The sequence below is a fragment of the Melospiza melodia genome, chromosome 6 (genome assembly GCF_035770615.1).
Source record: "Melospiza melodia melodia isolate bMelMel2 chromosome 6, bMelMel2.pri, whole genome shotgun sequence".
Lineage (NCBI taxonomy): Eukaryota > Metazoa > Chordata > Aves > Passeriformes > Passerellidae > Melospiza > Melospiza melodia.
In genome coordinates, this window is record NC_086199.1 from 52,582,224 (window position 1) to 52,601,118 (window position 18,895).

Sequence of the window (18,895 nt, forward strand, 5' to 3'; positions counted from 1 at the left end):
ATAAAACAAAAAAAAAAACAAAAAAAAAAAAAACCAAAAAAAAAAACCAAAAAAAAAAACCAAAAAAAAAAAAAAAAAAACAAAAAACAAAAAAAACCCACGGGGAAAATAAGCAACAAGAAAACCCAAACCCAACCAAACAGAAAGAAAACAAAACCAGCCGAACAAAACTACCCCAGACAAATGTTTCCCCAGGGTGTGTGACGGTCCCAGGTGCCCCCGCAGCCCGGGGCTGGCTGCCCGGCCATGGGAAGCCGCCGGCCCCGCTTCCCTCGTGTTTCTCCCCGCCAAAAGGCCGGCACCGGCTCAGCCCCGCTCGGTAGCGCAGGTAGAGAGACAGGAAAAAGCCATCATACCTCCCCCATTCTTAAAGGCCAGGTACGGGAACCTCCAGACATTGCCCAGCCCCACCGCGTAACCCACCATGGAGAGGATGAAATCCAGCTTGCTGGACCAGTTCCCTCGGGCTTTATTTTCATCCCCCACATCGTCTTCCTAAAAATGGGGGAGAAAAGGTGGGGGGGAGAGCAGAGAGAGAGATGGGAGAGCAGCCCCGTTAGCACACACGGACACGGGCCCGGCGTGTGGGAGCCCCTGCGAGCCCCGGGCCCCGGCCGCCCACAGGCCTCTCCTTTAGGGAAAAATGCGCGAAAAAGGGGGTTAAACACGGCCCTGCACAGAGCGCTCGGCGAGGGTCTCCCTGCTCCTGATCCCCATCGCCTCCCCTGGGGCTGGAAGCGCTCGGTGGCCTCTGGAGGGTCCGGAGGGAGCGCCGGTTCCCGGCCCAGCCAGGGGCAGTGGGAATGGCTTTTACTGCCCCTGGAGGGTCAGGAGCAGTGAAGGTTCCCAGCGCAGCCAGGAGCAGTGGGAATGGCTTTCACCGCAGGCCTGCAGGGTAAATGCGGGTGGGCAGCAGGAGAGGGACTGTGGGGAGCGGGGAGCGGCGCCTGCTCGGCCCCGCAGCATCCCCTCCCTCCCGGGACCTCTTGTGGCATTGCTCTGCTTGATTTCCCCCGAGTTTTGGTTACGGGGTGCGAGGCACGCAGCCCCCGGGGGTTTGGGCAGGCGGAGGAGCCTGAGGAGGGGAAGGGCAAGGCGCCCTTCAGGCGTGCACAGGAGCAGCCCTCATGTGAGGATGTGCGGGTCAGAGCCGCGCTGCAGCCGCAGGCAGGGCTCAGGAGCCGACCGGGATGACACGGGATGCTCGCTCGTAGTTCTAGTACATCGTGAGCACCCGCAGCACCGCAATTCATCCTCACACTGACCGCTGGATCCCAGATCCTCTCCCCGCTTCTTCCTCCCCCGTCCCTGCGCCACGGGCCCATCCCCGGCTCATGGCCCCCTGAATTCAGAACTTCCACCCCAAATCGGTGCCGAGCGGCGAAGCCTCTCCCACCCAAGAGCCTGCGAGGAGACAACTCACCCCCTCCACTGTGCCGGGGAGGACGGAGGTGTTGCCGTCGGCGCCCAGCACCACGGTGCTCTGGCTCAGGGTCGCCCAGGCGTTGCTGTGCTCCAGCGAGCCCTTGCCGAGGCCCAGGGCAGCGTTCCCGTCCGAGCTCTGCAGAGCGGGGATTTTGCAGTGCGGGATCGCAGCCGGCCCGGCTGTCCCTGCCCCGGGATTGCCCGGCGTGCAGGGGAGGCTCTCCGCAGCTTCCCTCCGGACGGTGGAGTTGGCTTGCACCGGGGTGCTGCTCAGCTTGCAGACCCCCACTTTGGTCCTCTCCAGCTCGCTGGGTTTCGCTTCCTCGGAGAGAAAGGCTTTGCTGTCGTTGGACAGTGACCGGGCAAGGCTGGCGGCGGCGGCCGCTGGCACAGGGGCGTTTTGCGGCTCATTTTCGCCTCTCGCAACTCCCGCACCTTCGTTGGGTCCGGGAGCCACCGCTTCAGGGTTGTTCACGAGCTGCTTGCTCATATCCCTTTGACTGGCGTAATCCTAAAATGAGAACGTCACATATTTTACCAAAAGGAGAAGAAGGGGAAAAAAAAAAAAGTGCTGGCGCTGCGGAGATTACACGAATTTTTTGCCCTCGTGCAGGAAACGCATGCGCCAGAAAATCGGGATACAGGAGTGTTGCAGAATTTCAGGAGCCTCCGGCTTGCCCTCCCATTCCACGTTAATACTCTGGGGGGAAAAAGAGCGCGGTACACAAAGAACCCTCACCACAATTCCCCCCAAAAACCCCCAACAACAAACCTCAAACAAAAACCAACACTGGCATCTGCAAACCCGTAATTCAAGTTTAAAGAAGTGTTTCTACAGCACTGCGCCGCCAGACCTCGTTAGATTTCACATCACGACTGTAGGATGCTCCCTTCCCTATCACCAGTGTAGAAAGATTCTTTAATTTTACGCCCCATTTCCTTTCTGTCATTCAACAATGCACATCGGCCTTTTTTTTTTTAATATATATGAGCAAGAGACAAGCTGCCCTGTAGGCAACCGGGGATGTTAAAAAACAAGTGAAATAGTGCTGGTGAAGATTTCTGAGCTGGCTGCTACGCTTCAAAGCCCGCCAGCAAGAGAGTGAAATGCTAAAAAACCCAAAAACATAACCGCACTGCCACAGTGGGATTAACACCACTAACAGTAGCTTTCCCCCATTCTTTTTCTTATATTTCCTATTCACATAATGCCGAAGATTTTATTTAAGCTTCATTAGATAGATTACTGACGACACTCAGACACTCACCTCCACCTTTCCCTCCAGTTTAAAACCACAATTTAAAATTTATCTTCATTTTGTACATTAAGCAACCTGAAGGCGAGCCTCACCTTTCCCATCAATTTAATGTTAGCTTTACACACACCCTTTATTTTTTCAGTGTCTCACAAAACTCCCCATCACCATTTCCCCACAAGTTTTCTCTCCATCGTAATCCCTCTCTCCCGGCACCGGGGATGCAGTCCGCAGGGACTGGGCCACTAAATGAGGGCATTTTGGGGTGCCCCCGCTCGCCCTTCCCGCAGCATCCATCCCTACCCTCAGCACCGCGGACAGCTCCCCTTTCCTGGCGCCTCCAGCCCCGCTCGGCGGCCGAGAGAAAAAACCCCGCACTCACCATGTCTGAAATAGCCCCAGACGGAGCCGGCAGAGGTGGAAGGAGCAGTACGGGCAATTGTCAGACTGGGTTTTGCCCAGTTCACAGCAAAGCTTTCTATACTTCCTTGGGAAAGACCGGGTTTGCGTCAGTGCATAGCAAGGTGCCCTTCGCGTGACATTTTCTTGATAATAGGAGTTTGATAAATCATTAGGCTCGGTTTGGGATTTTAAAGGGACACGGGGAGCCGGGCTGGCTGTCACTGCCGCGGCAGTGGCATTGCGTGCTCCCTGTGACTCATGTGGGGGCTGATGGCCAGCCCCAGCACGGCACAACTTTGGGAACATGTGGGAAACACGTACTGCTGCACCCAGGGCAGGGAGAAACGGGGACAGACCTTCCATTTCTGCTCCTCTTCCTCCTCCCTCCCACTGCGGCGAAACACAGCTCCCTTTCTAAAACCTGCATTTTCGCAGTTCACAGAGCAGGTGTTATAATAGCTCGTTTATACAGGTTATCAATCTATATTATATACACATACTATATATATATATATATATATACATACATATAATATATATATACACATATAATCAATATATATTATATACAGATATCATATAATATATATGTATATATATACACAAATATACATACATATATACACACATATAATCAATATATATTATATACATATATCATATATATCATATTATATGTATGTATATATACATATACATATACACGTACATATATACATATTATCAATATATATTATATTGATAATATGTATATATTATATTGTATATAATATATACCATTTATATACATGGATATTAAAATAAAAACATAAACATTATCGGTTTTGTGTCTAACCACATACCTATACACGGAGCGAGAATCTCACTATGTATAAAGCACCGAAATGCATTTAGATTGTGTCTTTCTCGGTCTCGTTGTACGAAATTGCATTGTATCGTTTATTTTTACTGTGCCTCATGGGGGAAACTCCAATTAAATTTAAACGATACACACAAGAAAACAAGGTTTTCTGTCATCAAAACTGTCTGAAGAGCATTTCAGTGTGAGCAGAGATGACGGCATCAGCCCTGAAATTGCTGGTGCTCTTCCCCCACCCATCAAAGCATTCACGTTCGATTATTGGGGGAGAAATTATTCATCATTAAAAGTCAGGTGTTGACTGACAATCACGTTTTTGCAACGAAATGTTTCACACCTGCCCACATCTTGTACGTGTGATTTGCTGCTTGAGGGGCTTTCTCAAAGATTTGTTGAGCACAAGATGATTTTGTTCACTCCGACAAAAAAAAAAAAAAAAAAAAAAAAAAAAAAAAAAAAAAAAGAAAAGGAAAGGAAAAAAAAAAAAAAAGAAAATGAAAAGATGAAAAGCGCATTGGCGAATCGGGATGCTCCCTACGCAGCCTTCCCGGTTATTTCAGCGTCAGCGACGCTGCTCATCCGCATAGCCCGTGCTGGTGTCAGCTTCTCCGGAGAGTATTTCACACTTTGGCGTAAGCGGAGCGGGGGGGCAGGACCCGCCGGCACACACGCCTTGCTCCTGCGTCCTTCAGGCTTCCACGGCTTGCCAGCCTTTGCTTCGGACGGCGGAGTAAATAAAAATATTTAAAAGTCAATAAGGAATTCGCGCAGGCGGTGCTGCAGAGCCGCTGGCTGCGCGGTGCCACCCGGAGCAGGGACAGGGATGGGGACAGCGACAAGGGACAGGGATGGGGACAGGGGACGGGGACACGGACAGGGCAGCTTTGTTCCTGAGCTTCCCCCTGGCAGGCCGACACTGCGGCGGCAGCAGCTGAACCTCGCTGCCGCAATTACTGCCAGCCCCACGGAGAGCGGGGCCAGCAAAGCAGAACGGCCCAAATCGCTTTTTGCCGAGGGGATCGGCCAGCCCCCAGCTGAGGAACGCTTCTGGCTCCAGCAGAGCCGCACATCGCGCTCGCTCGCTCGGCTGGGATGTTTTCCCTCGCACATCCCCGAGCACGGGGCTATCTATACCATGGGTATATAATTACCGTGTGCACGTACAGCTATTTTACACACACTGCCCGTGCATGGTTGCACGTTCCTGTCTGTAAATCACCTTTCTCCCTCTGTTCTGTCACGCAGAGCAGCAGCCTGGGCTGGGGGAGTGTCCCTGCCCCAGATAACGGAGCTGGGTGAACTTGAGCATCCCTCCCGAGCCGGACCATTCTGTGATTCCGTGCGCTCCCCGCGGGGCTGGTGAGGAACCGAGGGGCGCTGGCAGGAGCTGCCTTTGGCCTTTTAGCTTTAGGGAGGGGAGAGGCTGGCGGTGCTTGGCAGCGCTCCCTTGCCGAGGCACCCTCAGCCGCAGAGCGATCTGCTGCTCCTCAGCTCGGCCGTGCTGACCTCCGGGCACATTCACCCCTCTAAAGGCCGGATTCAACGCCACAGGACAGGAGCCCAAGAGACATTTTGGTCGGGAAGGCTCCTCAACGTCTTCCAGAGTCGTTGGATTATCTTGTTTTGTTTTTCCAAAATTCGGATAACTCACTCTTCACGTTCTCCTCCAAGTTATATTTTTGTTTTCTCCATCAGCAGTAAAGGTGAAATCGAGGTTTCACCCCCGGCAGAAGGGAGTCGATCTCCTTTGCTCTCTGGGAAGTCAGGAGCGCTTCTCCTTCCCCTGTACCCCGGGAAAGCTCGGCAGGGGCACGGCCGGGGCTCTCCCCGGAGCCAGGGATGCATTCCCGGCCGGGAGGAGACCCTGGAGCCACCCTGCTCGGTTTGCAAACATTTCCTTTGTCCCGCCGGCCTCGGGCCGCACAGCCCAGCCCCGTGCCGCCCCTGCCTTCCCACAGGGAATTCGGGATGGAAACGCCTGCGTGGGTCCCAACTCCGAGCTTGAATTTACGGTTCATTCCAAAACCCAACCAAATCCCTCCAGCGTGGGGGGTTCATTAAACCAGCTAGTTTAATTAACCAGCTAGCCGCCGTCAGGTTCATTGAAATGATTTTTCTGAGCCCCTTGCCGCCGTGGCTGTCTGTGCCGCAGGCGAAGGGCCCTCGCAGCCCTCATCAGGGGCAGCGGGGATTCAGGAGTAGCAGGAATTCAGGAGCAGAATCCCTGGCGGTTTCTCCAGGGGGGGATGGCGGTGTTTCCATCAAAGGGGAAGGGGGACATCGCTGCTGCCCCCGAGGGAGCCCCGGGCCCCCTGCGAGCGCTGCCGCCCGGGACGGGGCTGCCCCACAGCGGCCCCTCCGAGCGGCCGAGCGAGCCTTGATCGCTTTGTCAAAGATGGAAAATAGCGATTGATTGATTGATTGATTGATTGATTGATTTCTCTCCCCTCGCTGGCCATCTCTCCGGCTCCCTGCCCCTTACAAGCAGGGGCACGAGGGGAGGCGGCGGAGCTGAGCCCGCAGAGGCTCTGGGGCTGTGTCCGGCCCCCGGCCCCGCTGCTGCCTCCCCATCACCGGCACTTTCTGGCCTTGTGCCGCATTCGTGCCGTGCCTCGGCGCAGAACAAGCCAAGTCACGACAGGAGCGAGGGGTGGCACCTCTCCACAGCTGCCCCGAGCACGCCCACGGGCACCCATGCAGGTTTAATCCCTGCGCTAAAATCCCCGTCCTGGCGTCCCTGTGACGGAGCTGAGCACGGCAGCTATCGATCTGAAATCGTTCTCGTCCCCTGCCGCCGGAAAGTTGGCCTGAAAGGGATGGAGGGAGCCACAGCAAGGACCCGCACCCTCTTCACGGCTGGGTTCTCCCACGACCCCTTTGCGACCCCCGCAAATGCCACCACCCAAAGTGCCACCCCCCAAAGTGCCACCCCTCTAAAGTGCCACGCCCCAAAGTGCCGCCCCCCGAAGTGCCACCCCTTCTAAAGTGCCACCCCCCAAAGTGCCACCCCCTCGAAGTGCCACCCCCCCAAAGTGCCACCCCCCCAAAGTGCCACCCCCCCAAAGTGCCACCCCCCCAAAGTGCCACCCCCCAAAGTGCCACCCCTCCAAAGTGCCACCCCTCCAAAGTGCCACCCCCTCGAAGTGCCACCCCGTCCCGGGAAGCAATTCCCACAGCACAGGAGGGCAAGTTTCCTTCTTCCCCCCTCTCCTCGGGCTCTTTTGTTGTTGTTGTTGTTTCTGTGGCAGGGAAATCTTGGCAAATCCAGGGGAAAACTCTTCGGCTGAAGTTCTCCGTAGGGACGGCCGCTCACACTCCTCTCTCCCTTAAACCCAAAAGGAAAATCCAATAGTGAGGGTGAGGATGAGTGTGGGAAGCCCGGGGATGCCTCTGAACATCCGCTTCAGACCCCCATGGACAGCCTGAAGGCAATTAGAGCAGAGGCGATAAACCACAGCTGTGAAATCACCGATTCGGGACCAGGTGGATCTGGCTTGCAGTAAAATGTGCTTTTTACATGATGGTGCCCCTTCCATCGGTTCTCTGGAGCTGCATTATCCCGGTGAATAAACCTGCCCTCAGCCAGGAATTGGGGATCCTACAGGGAAATTACAGTTTTGAATAACAACAGGGAGAAGCTGATGTGTGTGTGAAAAGGGTTATGCCTTTTCTCACACCCCAAAACAGACCTGCCCTCAGCCAGGGCTTGGGGATCCTACAGAGAAATTACACTTTTGGATAACAACAGGGAGAAAATAATGCGAGAAAATAATGCATGAAAAGGGTTATGCCTTTTCTCACACCCAAAAATAAACCTGCCCTCACCCAAGGCTTGGGGATCCTACAGAGAAATTACACTTTTGGATAACAGCAGGGAGAAGCTGATGTGCGTGTGAAAAGGGTTATGCCTTTTCTCACAACCAAAAACAAACCTGCCCTCAGCCAGGGCTTGGGGATCCTACAGAGAAATTACACTTTTGGATAATAACAGAGAGAAGATAATGTGTGTGGGAAAGGGTTATGCCTTTTCTCATAACCAGAAATGGTCTTAAACCGTTGTGATGTAGAAATCCATAATGCAAAGCCAGGAGCAATATTGTACTCAGCTGAGTTATACACCAGCAAAAGTAGATGTCAATAAGCCAGACCTTGCAAGGGACACTTCAATTTCTTGTATTTCCCTTTTAATTCTACCTATATGCAAAAAAATTGTGCAGCCTTAATTCCAATGAACAGTTTTCCCATGCAAAGAGCACGGCCCCTCTCTGAAGGCAAAGATTCATCTCACCAGGCTGCAATATTTTACTTCTCTCAGTTAATTATATTCAAATAATGAAGAGACTGTAAAAATCTTTCAAGTGATAATTAGCTATTATTTCCATCCTGTGAAAGGCCTCAGTCTCATCCCGATATTTATGAGATCTCCTGTACACTTTCCAATTGCCTTAACTCACATAACCTGTTGGATGGCCCTGGATTCCCAGATAATTATCCAAGTCTGGCATCCTGTAGTACAAGGAGTCAGTTCCCTGAGATGTTTAACTTCTTCTCTGGAGACCACTGTAAATAACAGAATTAAAAGAAAGAGGGATCAGGTGGGGGGAAAGCAGAAGCATCTGGAGGGAGTTTTTGCACCACTGGCCAGGCATTTATGCTCCTGACAGCTATTCCCCCACATATACACGTTTCTTCATTTGTCTGGACATTTGCCTTAATCACAGGGCGCAATCTCAGTATGGGACATAATAACCACAGCTTTGAACTTTCACTTTGCAGTAGAACAGGACATTAACGAAAAAAAATCCCATCTATTTAAGGAAAAAATGGTAAGTGGAAACTGTTTAGAGCTGTAAATAGATTTCCATGATTTACCTGTAAGCAATCAAGTATTTTTTCCTTGTGCCACAGTGAACTCCTAGACTGAGCTTAGCTCAACCACTGAACAAGTCCCCCCTCTTCAGGTAAAATTGCACCTGTCCTAACATTGCAGTTTTGTCCCACGGCCTGCAGCTCAACTCTATCCCATGTCTTTCCACAATTCCCTCTTTTTTGTTTTATACCAACAAGAACCATTGTCACAGACATCTTTTATGGAAAATCCTTTCCTTAGGATTTTTCCTCCTGAGAAGCTGGGAGCCCTCAGGAACACAATGTGAGCAATGGTTATCTGCTGCTGTGGAATGCAACAGGTGCAGCTGTGATTGGTCTCATGTGGTTGTTTCTAATTAATGGCCAATCACAGTCAGCTGGCTCGGGCTCTGACCCAGTCACAAACCTTTGTTATCATTCCTTCTTTTTCTATTCTTAGCCAGCATTCTGATGAAATCCTTTCTTCCATTCTTTTAGTATAGTTTTAATGTAATATATATAACAAAATAATAAATGAATCCTTCTGAAACATGGAGTCAGATCCTCATCTCTTCCCTCATCCTCAGACCCCTGTGAACACGGGCACAGGCTTTGCTGAAACTTGGCATGTGAGCATCTCCAGGTGCCCTTGTTGCAGCACTGCAACTTTTTGGATTACAGCTACCAGCATGGTGCTTCACTGAGGGACACTATGAAGAATTCTATTAGGCGTTTTTATTTCCCTTCTCCTTTTCTTACTCTCTCTGTTTAAAGTGTGTGACAGTGTTCACAGGAGTCCGAGGATGAGAGAAGAGACGAGGATCTGACTCCATGTTTCAGAAGGATTCATTTATTATTCTATTATATATGTTACATTAAAACTATATTAAAAGAAAGGAAGAAAGGATTTCATCAGAAGCCTAGCTAAGGATAGAATAGGAAGGAATGATAACAAAGGTTTGTGGCTCAGCTCTCTGTCTGTGATTGGCCATTAATTAGAAACAACCACATGAGACCAATCACAGCTGCACCTGTTGCATTCCACAGCAGCAGATAATCATTGTTTACATTTTGTTCCTGAGGCCTCTCAGATTCTCAAGAGAAAAAATCCTAAGGAAAGGATTTGCCATAAAAGATGTCTGTGACAAAAGTGTTTTGAGACTAACCCCTCAGTTCTCTTCAAGCTGATACAAAAATCTGAGAGAAGCCTTTTGTTCTCTTGTGCTGCCTGCATTCTGACAATAATATCTCTCCAACAATCATAAACACATCCCCCTCTAATTGCAGCGGGGCAGATGGATGGGAAGACATTTAGTGAGATGATTGAAGAGACTTTCTGACAGTGCAAATACTTGCTTTTCCATTCTGACTGTGCAAATACTTGCTTTTCCATTCTGCAGGGCCCAGTCAGATGAGACAAGGGGGGCTGAGCTGCCTTCTCCCCACTCTGGTCCCAACAAGGGAATGGCCACGAGGGTCAAACCCCAGACAAGTTGTTCCTGCCCAGATAACTGCACTATAACCACCTGGACCAACCAATTACTTCAATGTCAGCACACTCATCTCTCCTGGGCCAGAGGAGATTTTTCACTGCTTTACAGGAATTGTTGCAAAGCTGACAACACAGAGATATCTCAGATCTAGAGGATGGGTCCCGTCTCTTTCTATCCAATTTGCTCATCTTCAAGCAACACATCATTATTCAACTTTGAGCAATAACCTTTAGACAGACAAATTAAATTGGTTTTGATGTCTGGAGACTTTAGCCTGGAGAATTTCACAGAACTTGGCCACATGTTCCTTTCTCCAACTTTCTGCTGGGATTGACAATTATTAGTGGTTGTTCTTGAGGCACAGGGGAGACAAAGCCAGCCTGGTCAACAGCAGGCAGAGGAGCAAATTCCAGGTACCACCCTGCACTGATCCTGGGAAAAAGCAAAGAATCCCCAAAAAAGAGAAGGAGCATACAAACACACACCTCATCTTTGAGACAAATTGGGAGCAGGTGTGAAATACAGGGAAAGAAACACAGACAACAAAAACCCTCAGAATCAGACTGGAAAGGGATGAACTCTCCAAGGACATGAGGTAATATTAATGTGCAAAACAGAATTGTTTCTTCTGCAGGGTGATCTGAAAGCCACCAGCAGCTCCTGGTGTCAGCTGACAGAGGCAGCAGGGCTCCAACAGGGCTGATCCAGAAGCTCTAATTATGTTTTTTAGGCTATCAAGGCCACCACAACCTGCTTCAAAACTCAGATCTGGATACAACAGGCAGGAGGACTTAAACATATGGCTTCACCTTGGATGGTGTCAGGCAGAAAAGTGGCATGTGCATGCCCAGTATTTGCCTTTGCTGTGATGATCACTGAACGTACAAGCATGGAAAGCTCATATGTGAGGCCAGAATGGGATTAAAACCCATGGCAACATGGGATTATAATTATAAAAATATATAAAAATACATAAATCTTAAAATATATTTAAAAAATTATATACATTATTTTATATAAATATTCTATATACAAATATATCAATATTTAATATTAATAGTAGAAATATATAAATAATATAATATATAAATAATAAATAAAAGACAAAAATACATATATATAAAATATATTAAAATTTTATGTATTTTTACAAGTAAATATTATTTTATAGAAATATATTTATATAAAAATATATTAATATTTTGTATTAATAATGTAAATAAATATATAAACAATATATAAATAATAATATAAAAATATATTAAAAAACCCCTGTGGTTTATTTCTCTCTCTCAGATCCCACAATCAGAGCAAACCTCAGTGCTTGGAATGCAGTGCAGAAAGATGAACTGTCACCTGCTCCATCTCTCCTGGCCCTTCATCAGATCCCCTGCAAAAGCCTCCAGGTGACAGCTCATCCCTCTCCCTTCCATTCCCTGCTACTGGGCATGAAAAATGGCTTTGCATTATGAGCTGCAACAGGAGTGAGGAGGGAAGAGAAATATGACCTGCAGAGGTGTCTGTGAAGCACAGGAAATGTAATGGGATCTGGAGATGTTTTCTTAAACCACACACTGCTCTGGGTTGAGGTAATTACTTTGCCAAGGTGCAGGGAGGTGCTTTACTGGCTTTTATTAACTTTTCCTGTCACCTGCACTCTTGTTATCAGCTAGGATTATGCATTCCCCTCCTTAATTCAGCTCCACCTCTAGAGAAAGCATATGTGACACTTGGCTAACCCCATCTAAGGTTTTATTCCTTACGGAAGACAGGTAGAGGTGAGGCACTCTGGAAAGAGACCCTGTATTTAAAACATTTTATGCAAAAAGCACCTGCTGGATCTCCCCAGTGCCCCGGGCTCCCTGGCTCTCCAGCACGGCACCTTTCCAAGAACCTGGTGTGAGGTAAGCCTGGTTCCTTAGGGCACAGCTCACCTCAGACCAACCAGAGTTTGGTGCTGGATCACTTCCCCTCCTCCCCAGATAACAGCAGCTGCACACGTCAAACACGGAATGCGCACGGGGAAGGAGATCTGAAAATAAGGATTTGTCCTCTTCCAAGGGATCAGTACACCTCAGCACCTTAAAAATACAGCCAGCAACATCAGAGTGTGCTGAAGAGCAAATGGATTGGCAATGAGCTGCTGAAAGCAAGGTTTATTGGTAACGCATCAGCTGGGCATTCTGACTGATGGGAATGGCTTCATTTTGCTCTCAGTGCTCCAACATGAGGCACAAACACAGGAATTCATTAAAAACATTCAAGCACAGAGTGGAGCAATGACAGAACTCAGGCAAAGCAACCACGTCCTGGCAGGCATATCAAAGATTAGCATTTTATCATAAAACCTAATAAACTCCCCTCTAAGCTCTTTGAAAGTCTTCTCTCAACTCTGCAAACTGTCTTGAAAATGTCTTGCTGGGAATAAATCCATGTGAGCAGGGAAATGGCGGCACTGGGGTGACAGCTCAGCAGTTCTTGCTCACTCCACTGCCTGAAGTGTTCAGATGGCAGCTACAAAAGTTGTAGGACACAGAATCACAGGGTTCTCTGGTGTGGAAGGGCCCTAAAGCTGCTCTGGTTCCTGTCCCTGTGCCAGGGACACCTCACACTGTCCCAGGTGGCACAGAGCCCCATCCAGCCTGGCCCTGGGATCCAGGGGCACCCTCAGCTTCTCTGGGCACCAAATGATGGCACAATATTGATTTTGTGGAGGTTTTCCTGCTGACAGCTCTCTCGCCCTCTTCCTTCAATGATGTCTCAATTACTGCAGAAGTAATTAAGTGTCACATGCATGAATAAATCAGGCATGGAACATCTGATTCAGAAAACAGTTCTGTGTGAGAACCACAAAATTCCATTAAGGGCTGGGCTCAGCCACAACCCTAACCCCATTCCTTAGCCAGATGTTGCATTTAGGTTTTCACCTCAGAATTAACCAAAACAATGGATTCAAAGGTGACCAAAAGCCATGAAAGACGGAATATTTACTCCTGCCCTCATCATCTGCATGTGGGGCTTTTTTAACATTGGAAGGCAAGAAAAAACATGACATCTTTTAATATTAAAACACAGATCAACCTGTTCAGAAGAAATGACATTCAGGAAGTCTGTTTTAGAGGAAACAATCTTATCTTTCATTTAAGGCACTACAAAGGTTGCCTTCACGTTTTTGAGGAGCTTGCATTCAGAAAGGCAAACTTTGTAAAAATATAAATCTCAGTTTCATATGAGCAATTAAAAAAAAAAAAAAAACAAAAAAGAAAATTAAAATCCCTAGTCACTTCAGAAAATTTTGATCAGAGCTGAATTGATAATTAAAGAAGGAGCTTGTCATACCTCCATATGCTCTGTTTTTGACACCATTGAATGACCTTGGCTAACCAAACCTCCTCTCCTTCCATCTTCCTCAGCTGGCAGTGAGCTCCCTGCTGTGGTCTGCTGTCATTGCCAGGGATGTTAGTTTGTTCCAGGAGAGAAGTTACAAAGATTGGAGATGCCTGTCCCCATAGGCTGCTCAGCCCAGGTCACTGTCACCTAAAGGAGGTCACAGTCACTGCAAACCAATGGTAACAGCATTATTTGCACCTAAGGAGGGCACAGTCACTGCAAACCAATGGTAACAGCATTATTTGTACCTAAGGAGGGCACAGTCACTGCAAGCCAATGGTAACAGCATTATTTGCACCTAAGGAGGTCACAGTCACTGCAAACCAATGGTAACAGCATTGTTTCCACCTCTGGGCACACCACACAACATCTGTTTTTCTCTAAGCCAAATCCATTTTTTGGGGTGTCCACAAACACAAGGGCTGGGACTGTTCTAGAGCCAAAATGCTGCCAAAATTAACATCAGTGCATGCATCACTATGAGGCAAGAAACTTAACTGTGCACTGCTTTTTCTGCTTTGTGTTAATTCCCAAGCAAGCAGCACTGCACAGTTGAACATCTGAGCCACAGAGCCTTCTCCTCCTCCTCCTCCTCCTCACATCCAATTTTCCAGCTGAGTAGCCTTTGCCCCAAGAATGTCCAGTGCGGTGACAGGAGTCAATACCATTAAGAAATTCCCCCTTTTCAGTGCTCCTCTCTTTGCATAACCCATCAGAAGGTTAAATCAAAATTCAGTTCTACTTACTGAATCCTACTTGTATTTCAGGCTTAATTACCCAAACCATCGTTACCGAGAGTGTATCAGCACTCCTTGAAGGAAATCCCTGTGCCCTCCAGGACCTTTGGTCTGCTGCTGTGTCTCCCACCAGGTCACTTTTCCTCCTGTCCCTCTTCCATCCAGGCCGTCTGCAGCACTCAGAGAAATAGCAGCAGAAGCTAAAATTCTCAGCAATACTGACTTCATAATGAAAAGCACTGCAAAAAGGGAGGGATGGTTCTAAAGAGTGAGGCCAATATGTATTAATTTGTTTGGGCAATACTGCATGAATGATGTCACTTTTACAGGTTTTTGTTCGTTTATTTGTTGGTTTTTAATTCTAGCCTATGAATATCACCTGCTCAAGTGGTGCAGTGATCCCACTGGCACAGATTATATTCCAGTGGCACTGGCATTATGTCCAGCAGAAGGGTTTTCAGCAGTGGAAATTGCCCAGATGTGGGTATCCTCTAAGCACTTGATTCTTTTAGCATCTGCCAGCTGAATCCAAGGAGAGTAATTTTATTTGGCTTTATTTAGTACTACTTGTGAAGGGCTAACTCCAGCCAGTTTGGGTATGCTCTAAGCACCTGGATCACTCACACCTTGCACAGACTCTGGGCTACAGATGAGATCTCCCTCAGTTAATGCCAGCCACTCCAGGAAAATCCATCCCTTCTGTTGTATGGGAAGGGATCATGTATCAAGATGACAGAAAGGTAAAAAAAAAGCCCTGAAAAAATGGGTATCCCGTTTCATCTGTTTTTCCTTGGAAGAAAACAAAGCAATTTGAAAAGGCCTCTCAAACCACCATGTGAAGGGGGATTATTTTAGCATCTGCCAGCTGGATCCAAGGAGAGCAATTGTATTTGGGTAGTAGTTCTTACTTGTGAAAGGCTAACTTCAGCCAGTTTGCTTTCCAGGGGACATATTTGCTCTCACTCTATTTGCTCTGATGTTTTGAGTAGTACCCAAGTGGAAAATAGAATTAACATGTTGAGTAAGCTTTATTCTTCTTTAATTTGTTATCACTGCCATTAACAGTCTTTTATTTTACTTTGGTTAATTGTTAGAGGAACAGCAAGAGGAATGTTATAAATCCAGAAATTGATTGTTTCATGGTAGTTTTTCCATGGGATGAGTGAGGCCTTTTCATTTAGCATGGAGGGGTTCAGAGAGCTCTGGGACCTGGAGGCATCAGTAATTCAAAGAAACCCAGGAGCACCGTTGCCATTCAGAAAGGGAGAGAAATCTAGGTGTTTCTATTTTCACATATGTATGTCATATTTTGACATATGTATGTTTTGTAATATGGCAATTAGCAAAGATGCTTAAAATTCTGAGCCAGTTGGGAACAGACATTTACAAATTACATTCAGGTGCTGAAAAAGCATGAGCTTTTAAAATATCCTATTAATTCCTGTGTGCATAGTACCTCACCAGCAGGAAGGCTTCTCCTTCTCTCTTTGCTTCCCAACAATATAATTAAATTAGTATTTAGCAATACCACTTTTCCCTGTGAAGTTAATTATCAACCTGTGAATTTAATATAAGGTCAAGAATTGTATCAAACAGTATGTGTTTAAACTTCATTACTAAACTGGGAGGACTGAACCATCTTCGGGTTTCTGCCCAGTTATGTAAAAGCAATTCAAACTGGATGTTTTCTACACCTATTTAATCACCTAAGTCCTTCTGCAAATTTGTCTGTAGTTCTCATAACATTAAAAGCCAGATTTCCCTCTAATTTCCCTTTCCATGTAATAAGGTATTTGTCTTTTAATTAGATGTCACTACTTCCCCAGCTTTAACATCTGTCAATGCCTGGAGAAACAAAATAACGTAAAATGTCTTTGCCATTCCTTTCAAAGTTTGTGTACTCAGATAAACACCCATGACTTTATTTTTGGTTGCCTTTGAAAACTCCCAAATGCTGTTACTATGCAGTTAATCCAGGTAGTAAAAGCAGTAGTGTCAGAGACATCTTTTAAAGAAAATCCTTTCCTTAGGATTTTTCCTCCTGAGAAGCTGAGAGCCCTCAGGAACAAAATGTAAGCAATGATTATCTACTGCTGTGGAATGCAACAGGTGCATCTGGGATTGGTCTCATGTGGTTGTTTCTAATTAATGGCCAATCACAGTCAGCTGGCTCAGACAGAGAGCTGAGCCACAAATCTTTGTTATCATTCTTTCCTATTCTATTCTTAGCCAGCCTTCTGATGAAATCTTTTAGTATAGTTTGAATATAATATATATCATAAAATAATAAATCAGCCTTCTGAACATGGAGTCAGATCCTCATCTCTTCCCTCATCCTGGGACCCCTGTGAACACGGGCACAGCACCAGCAAATTGTACTTCTAAACCTGGTTTCTAAAACTAAAATCATCACTTTTTTCACACAAGTCTTTACTTCCAACCCTTGATTTTCCAATCCCCCTCGTCCTCTCCAGCCAGCCACAGCAGGGCTGTGTCACTCCACACACCTGCGGGAAGACACACTGCTGCAATTTCTCCTTCAGACAATTTCAACCATGGACAGAAAATGCAGAGAGTCATTACTGCTGGGAACTTCAGGCACTATTAAACACAGAGCAGAGAAACATCCTTGAAATAAAACCCTTCAAACCTCACTAGCAGCCTACATTTTTAGTCAGAAGCTATATTTCCCAAACCAGCTCTCCAAACCCTCTGTAGAGCTTTATTAGAAATCGAGGCTTTGCTGTTCTCTGGATCTGTCTCATTACAGCACACCCCACAGGACAGAATTTAGAAGGTCAAACCAAGGTGTATGCACAAAAATCCTATTAAGAGACCCCAGCATGGTGCTCACTGAAGAGTCATTCAGAAGCTTCCAGGTTTGTCAGTCTTGCTTAGCTGCTCTCTCATGGGCAGAAGCAGCAAAATCATTTTACAGCTTAGCAAAACATTTAAAAGCACTGCAGAAGACAGGATTAAAAAAACCCAAAAACTAACATACATGTAAATAAGCAGTAGAGCTGTGAGCATCCATATAATTTTCAGGTGGGTTATTTATCTTCAAGTACACAGACTTTGGGCACAGATTTGCAAGTAGAAGGCAGGCCAACCTTCAGGTTTTATCTGAACATTAAAAGAAGTTTTGCGAATCACGATCCATCTTAGCTCCTCTGACTCTGGGCTAAGTATAATGCAAATTGCTTCAGCATGAATAGAGATAGAGAACTACAGGTAAAGAACACACCTTGAGAAAAAGGTTAACTATGGGATTAAACATTAAAAACTTCAGAAGTGCTGGACTTCATAACTAAGCATAGGCAAAAACATGTTTTCCAAAAACAACCCCCCTGAATGCCCAAAAACCACTCCCACACACAAACTTAGACAACACTGCTAATACCTAACACACAGGTTTCCTGGTTTTGCAAATTTTCCCATTAAATTTGTAGTTGCCAGTTGCAATTTGGGTCAAATGAATCCCTGCCATGCACACTCCCTCCCTTGAACAGTCAACCCCTAAGTGTCCAGTGCTTCTGTAAGAAGCCAAACCAAACAAACCCTCCCAGCTGCTTTTGGTTTGTTGTGTTTTCCCCAAAGCTGCTAAGATACACACTTCCACCCACCTATGGCCCAACAGGTTAGTAGAGAAAAAACTGCAGGCACAAATAAATGAGCCATCACAGGATAGACAGAATTTCCAATTACACAGAACACAAGGAAAGCAGCAACTGCATTATATATCACACTGGGTTCATTTATTTAGACAAATGTAACTGAAACGTGTACAACTTTTAAACTGCAGCAGTGTAGTAAAAATACCATCTTTGTTGCCCCAATCTTGCAGCTGGAATTCAAAAATTATTCCCATTGGGATTTTCCAGCTACTGTTGAGGGGCACTCACACATGACTAAGCTGCTTCTTTCACAAAAAAAATACTATACAAGGATTCTGCCAGTGGAAGAATAAAACATTTTTGAGAGACCATATTTATTGTTCCTTACAGCAAGACTTGAGGCTCATTTTTCCTCATCTAGCAGTCTCAGGTAACCCAAACCCATCTTTCTTGCTTTCCTCACACCACGTGAAGCAGCAGGATCTGATTTTGTTGTAAACCTCAGCTCCAGGTAACTTTTCCATATTCCTGTGTGCGTACACACACACAAACACAGGAGTTTACTATTTTTGGGTATTCCAGGAGAGCTATCAGCAGCCAAGTGCAGCATTTGAGAGGAGCCATCCCAGCCATGGCCAGGGTGTCACTGGAGGCTGTAGGTCTGCTGGGTGTCCCTCACTGAGAGGCTGATGCAGAGGGAGCGCGGATCCTTCCTGTTCTTGCGCACCGTGACCTTCCCTCTCAGGGCCTCTCCTGGAAAACAAGAGGGAATTGCTCTGGTTACAGTGTTCAATCACTCACAGTAACAGCAGAGATGCACTGCATCCATGTTGCACAAGGAGCTGTTCTCAATTAATCAGAATTTTAAAAG

At 46.8% G+C, this 18,895-nt stretch overlaps 2 protein-coding genes across 4 annotated transcripts in view; both read right to left on the reverse strand.

Moving 5' to 3' along the window:
* Positions 1-3,963, reverse strand: part of SLC6A5 (solute carrier family 6 member 5) — a 34,958-nt gene extending 30,995 nt beyond the window's left edge. The window contains exons 1-3 of one of the 3 annotated variants that reach the window (XM_063158169.1): positions 3,926-3,963; positions 1,424-1,936; positions 357-495 (exon numbers count right to left, since the gene is read on the reverse strand). In XM_063158169.1, coding sequence (XP_063014239.1) covers positions 357-495; positions 1,424-1,915 — 631 coding nt within the window. In that variant the 5' untranslated portion in view covers positions 1,916-1,936; positions 3,926-3,963. Of the gene's footprint in view, positions 1-356; positions 496-1,423; positions 1,937-2,197; positions 2,333-3,063; positions 3,339-3,925 lie in introns of those variants that run through there. The other 2 variants (XM_063158167.1, XM_063158168.1) reach the window with 2 other exon arrangements.
* A 14,180-nt stretch (positions 3,964-18,143) lies between these two features.
* The window catches only part of PRMT3 (protein arginine methyltransferase 3), a 53,787-nt gene continuing 53,035 nt past the window's right edge, over positions 18,144-18,895 (reverse strand). The window contains exon 15 of the mRNA XM_063158170.1: positions 18,144-18,777. Coding sequence (XP_063014240.1) covers positions 18,668-18,777 — 110 coding nt within the window. The 3' untranslated portion in view covers positions 18,144-18,667. The remainder of the gene's footprint in view (positions 18,778-18,895) is intronic.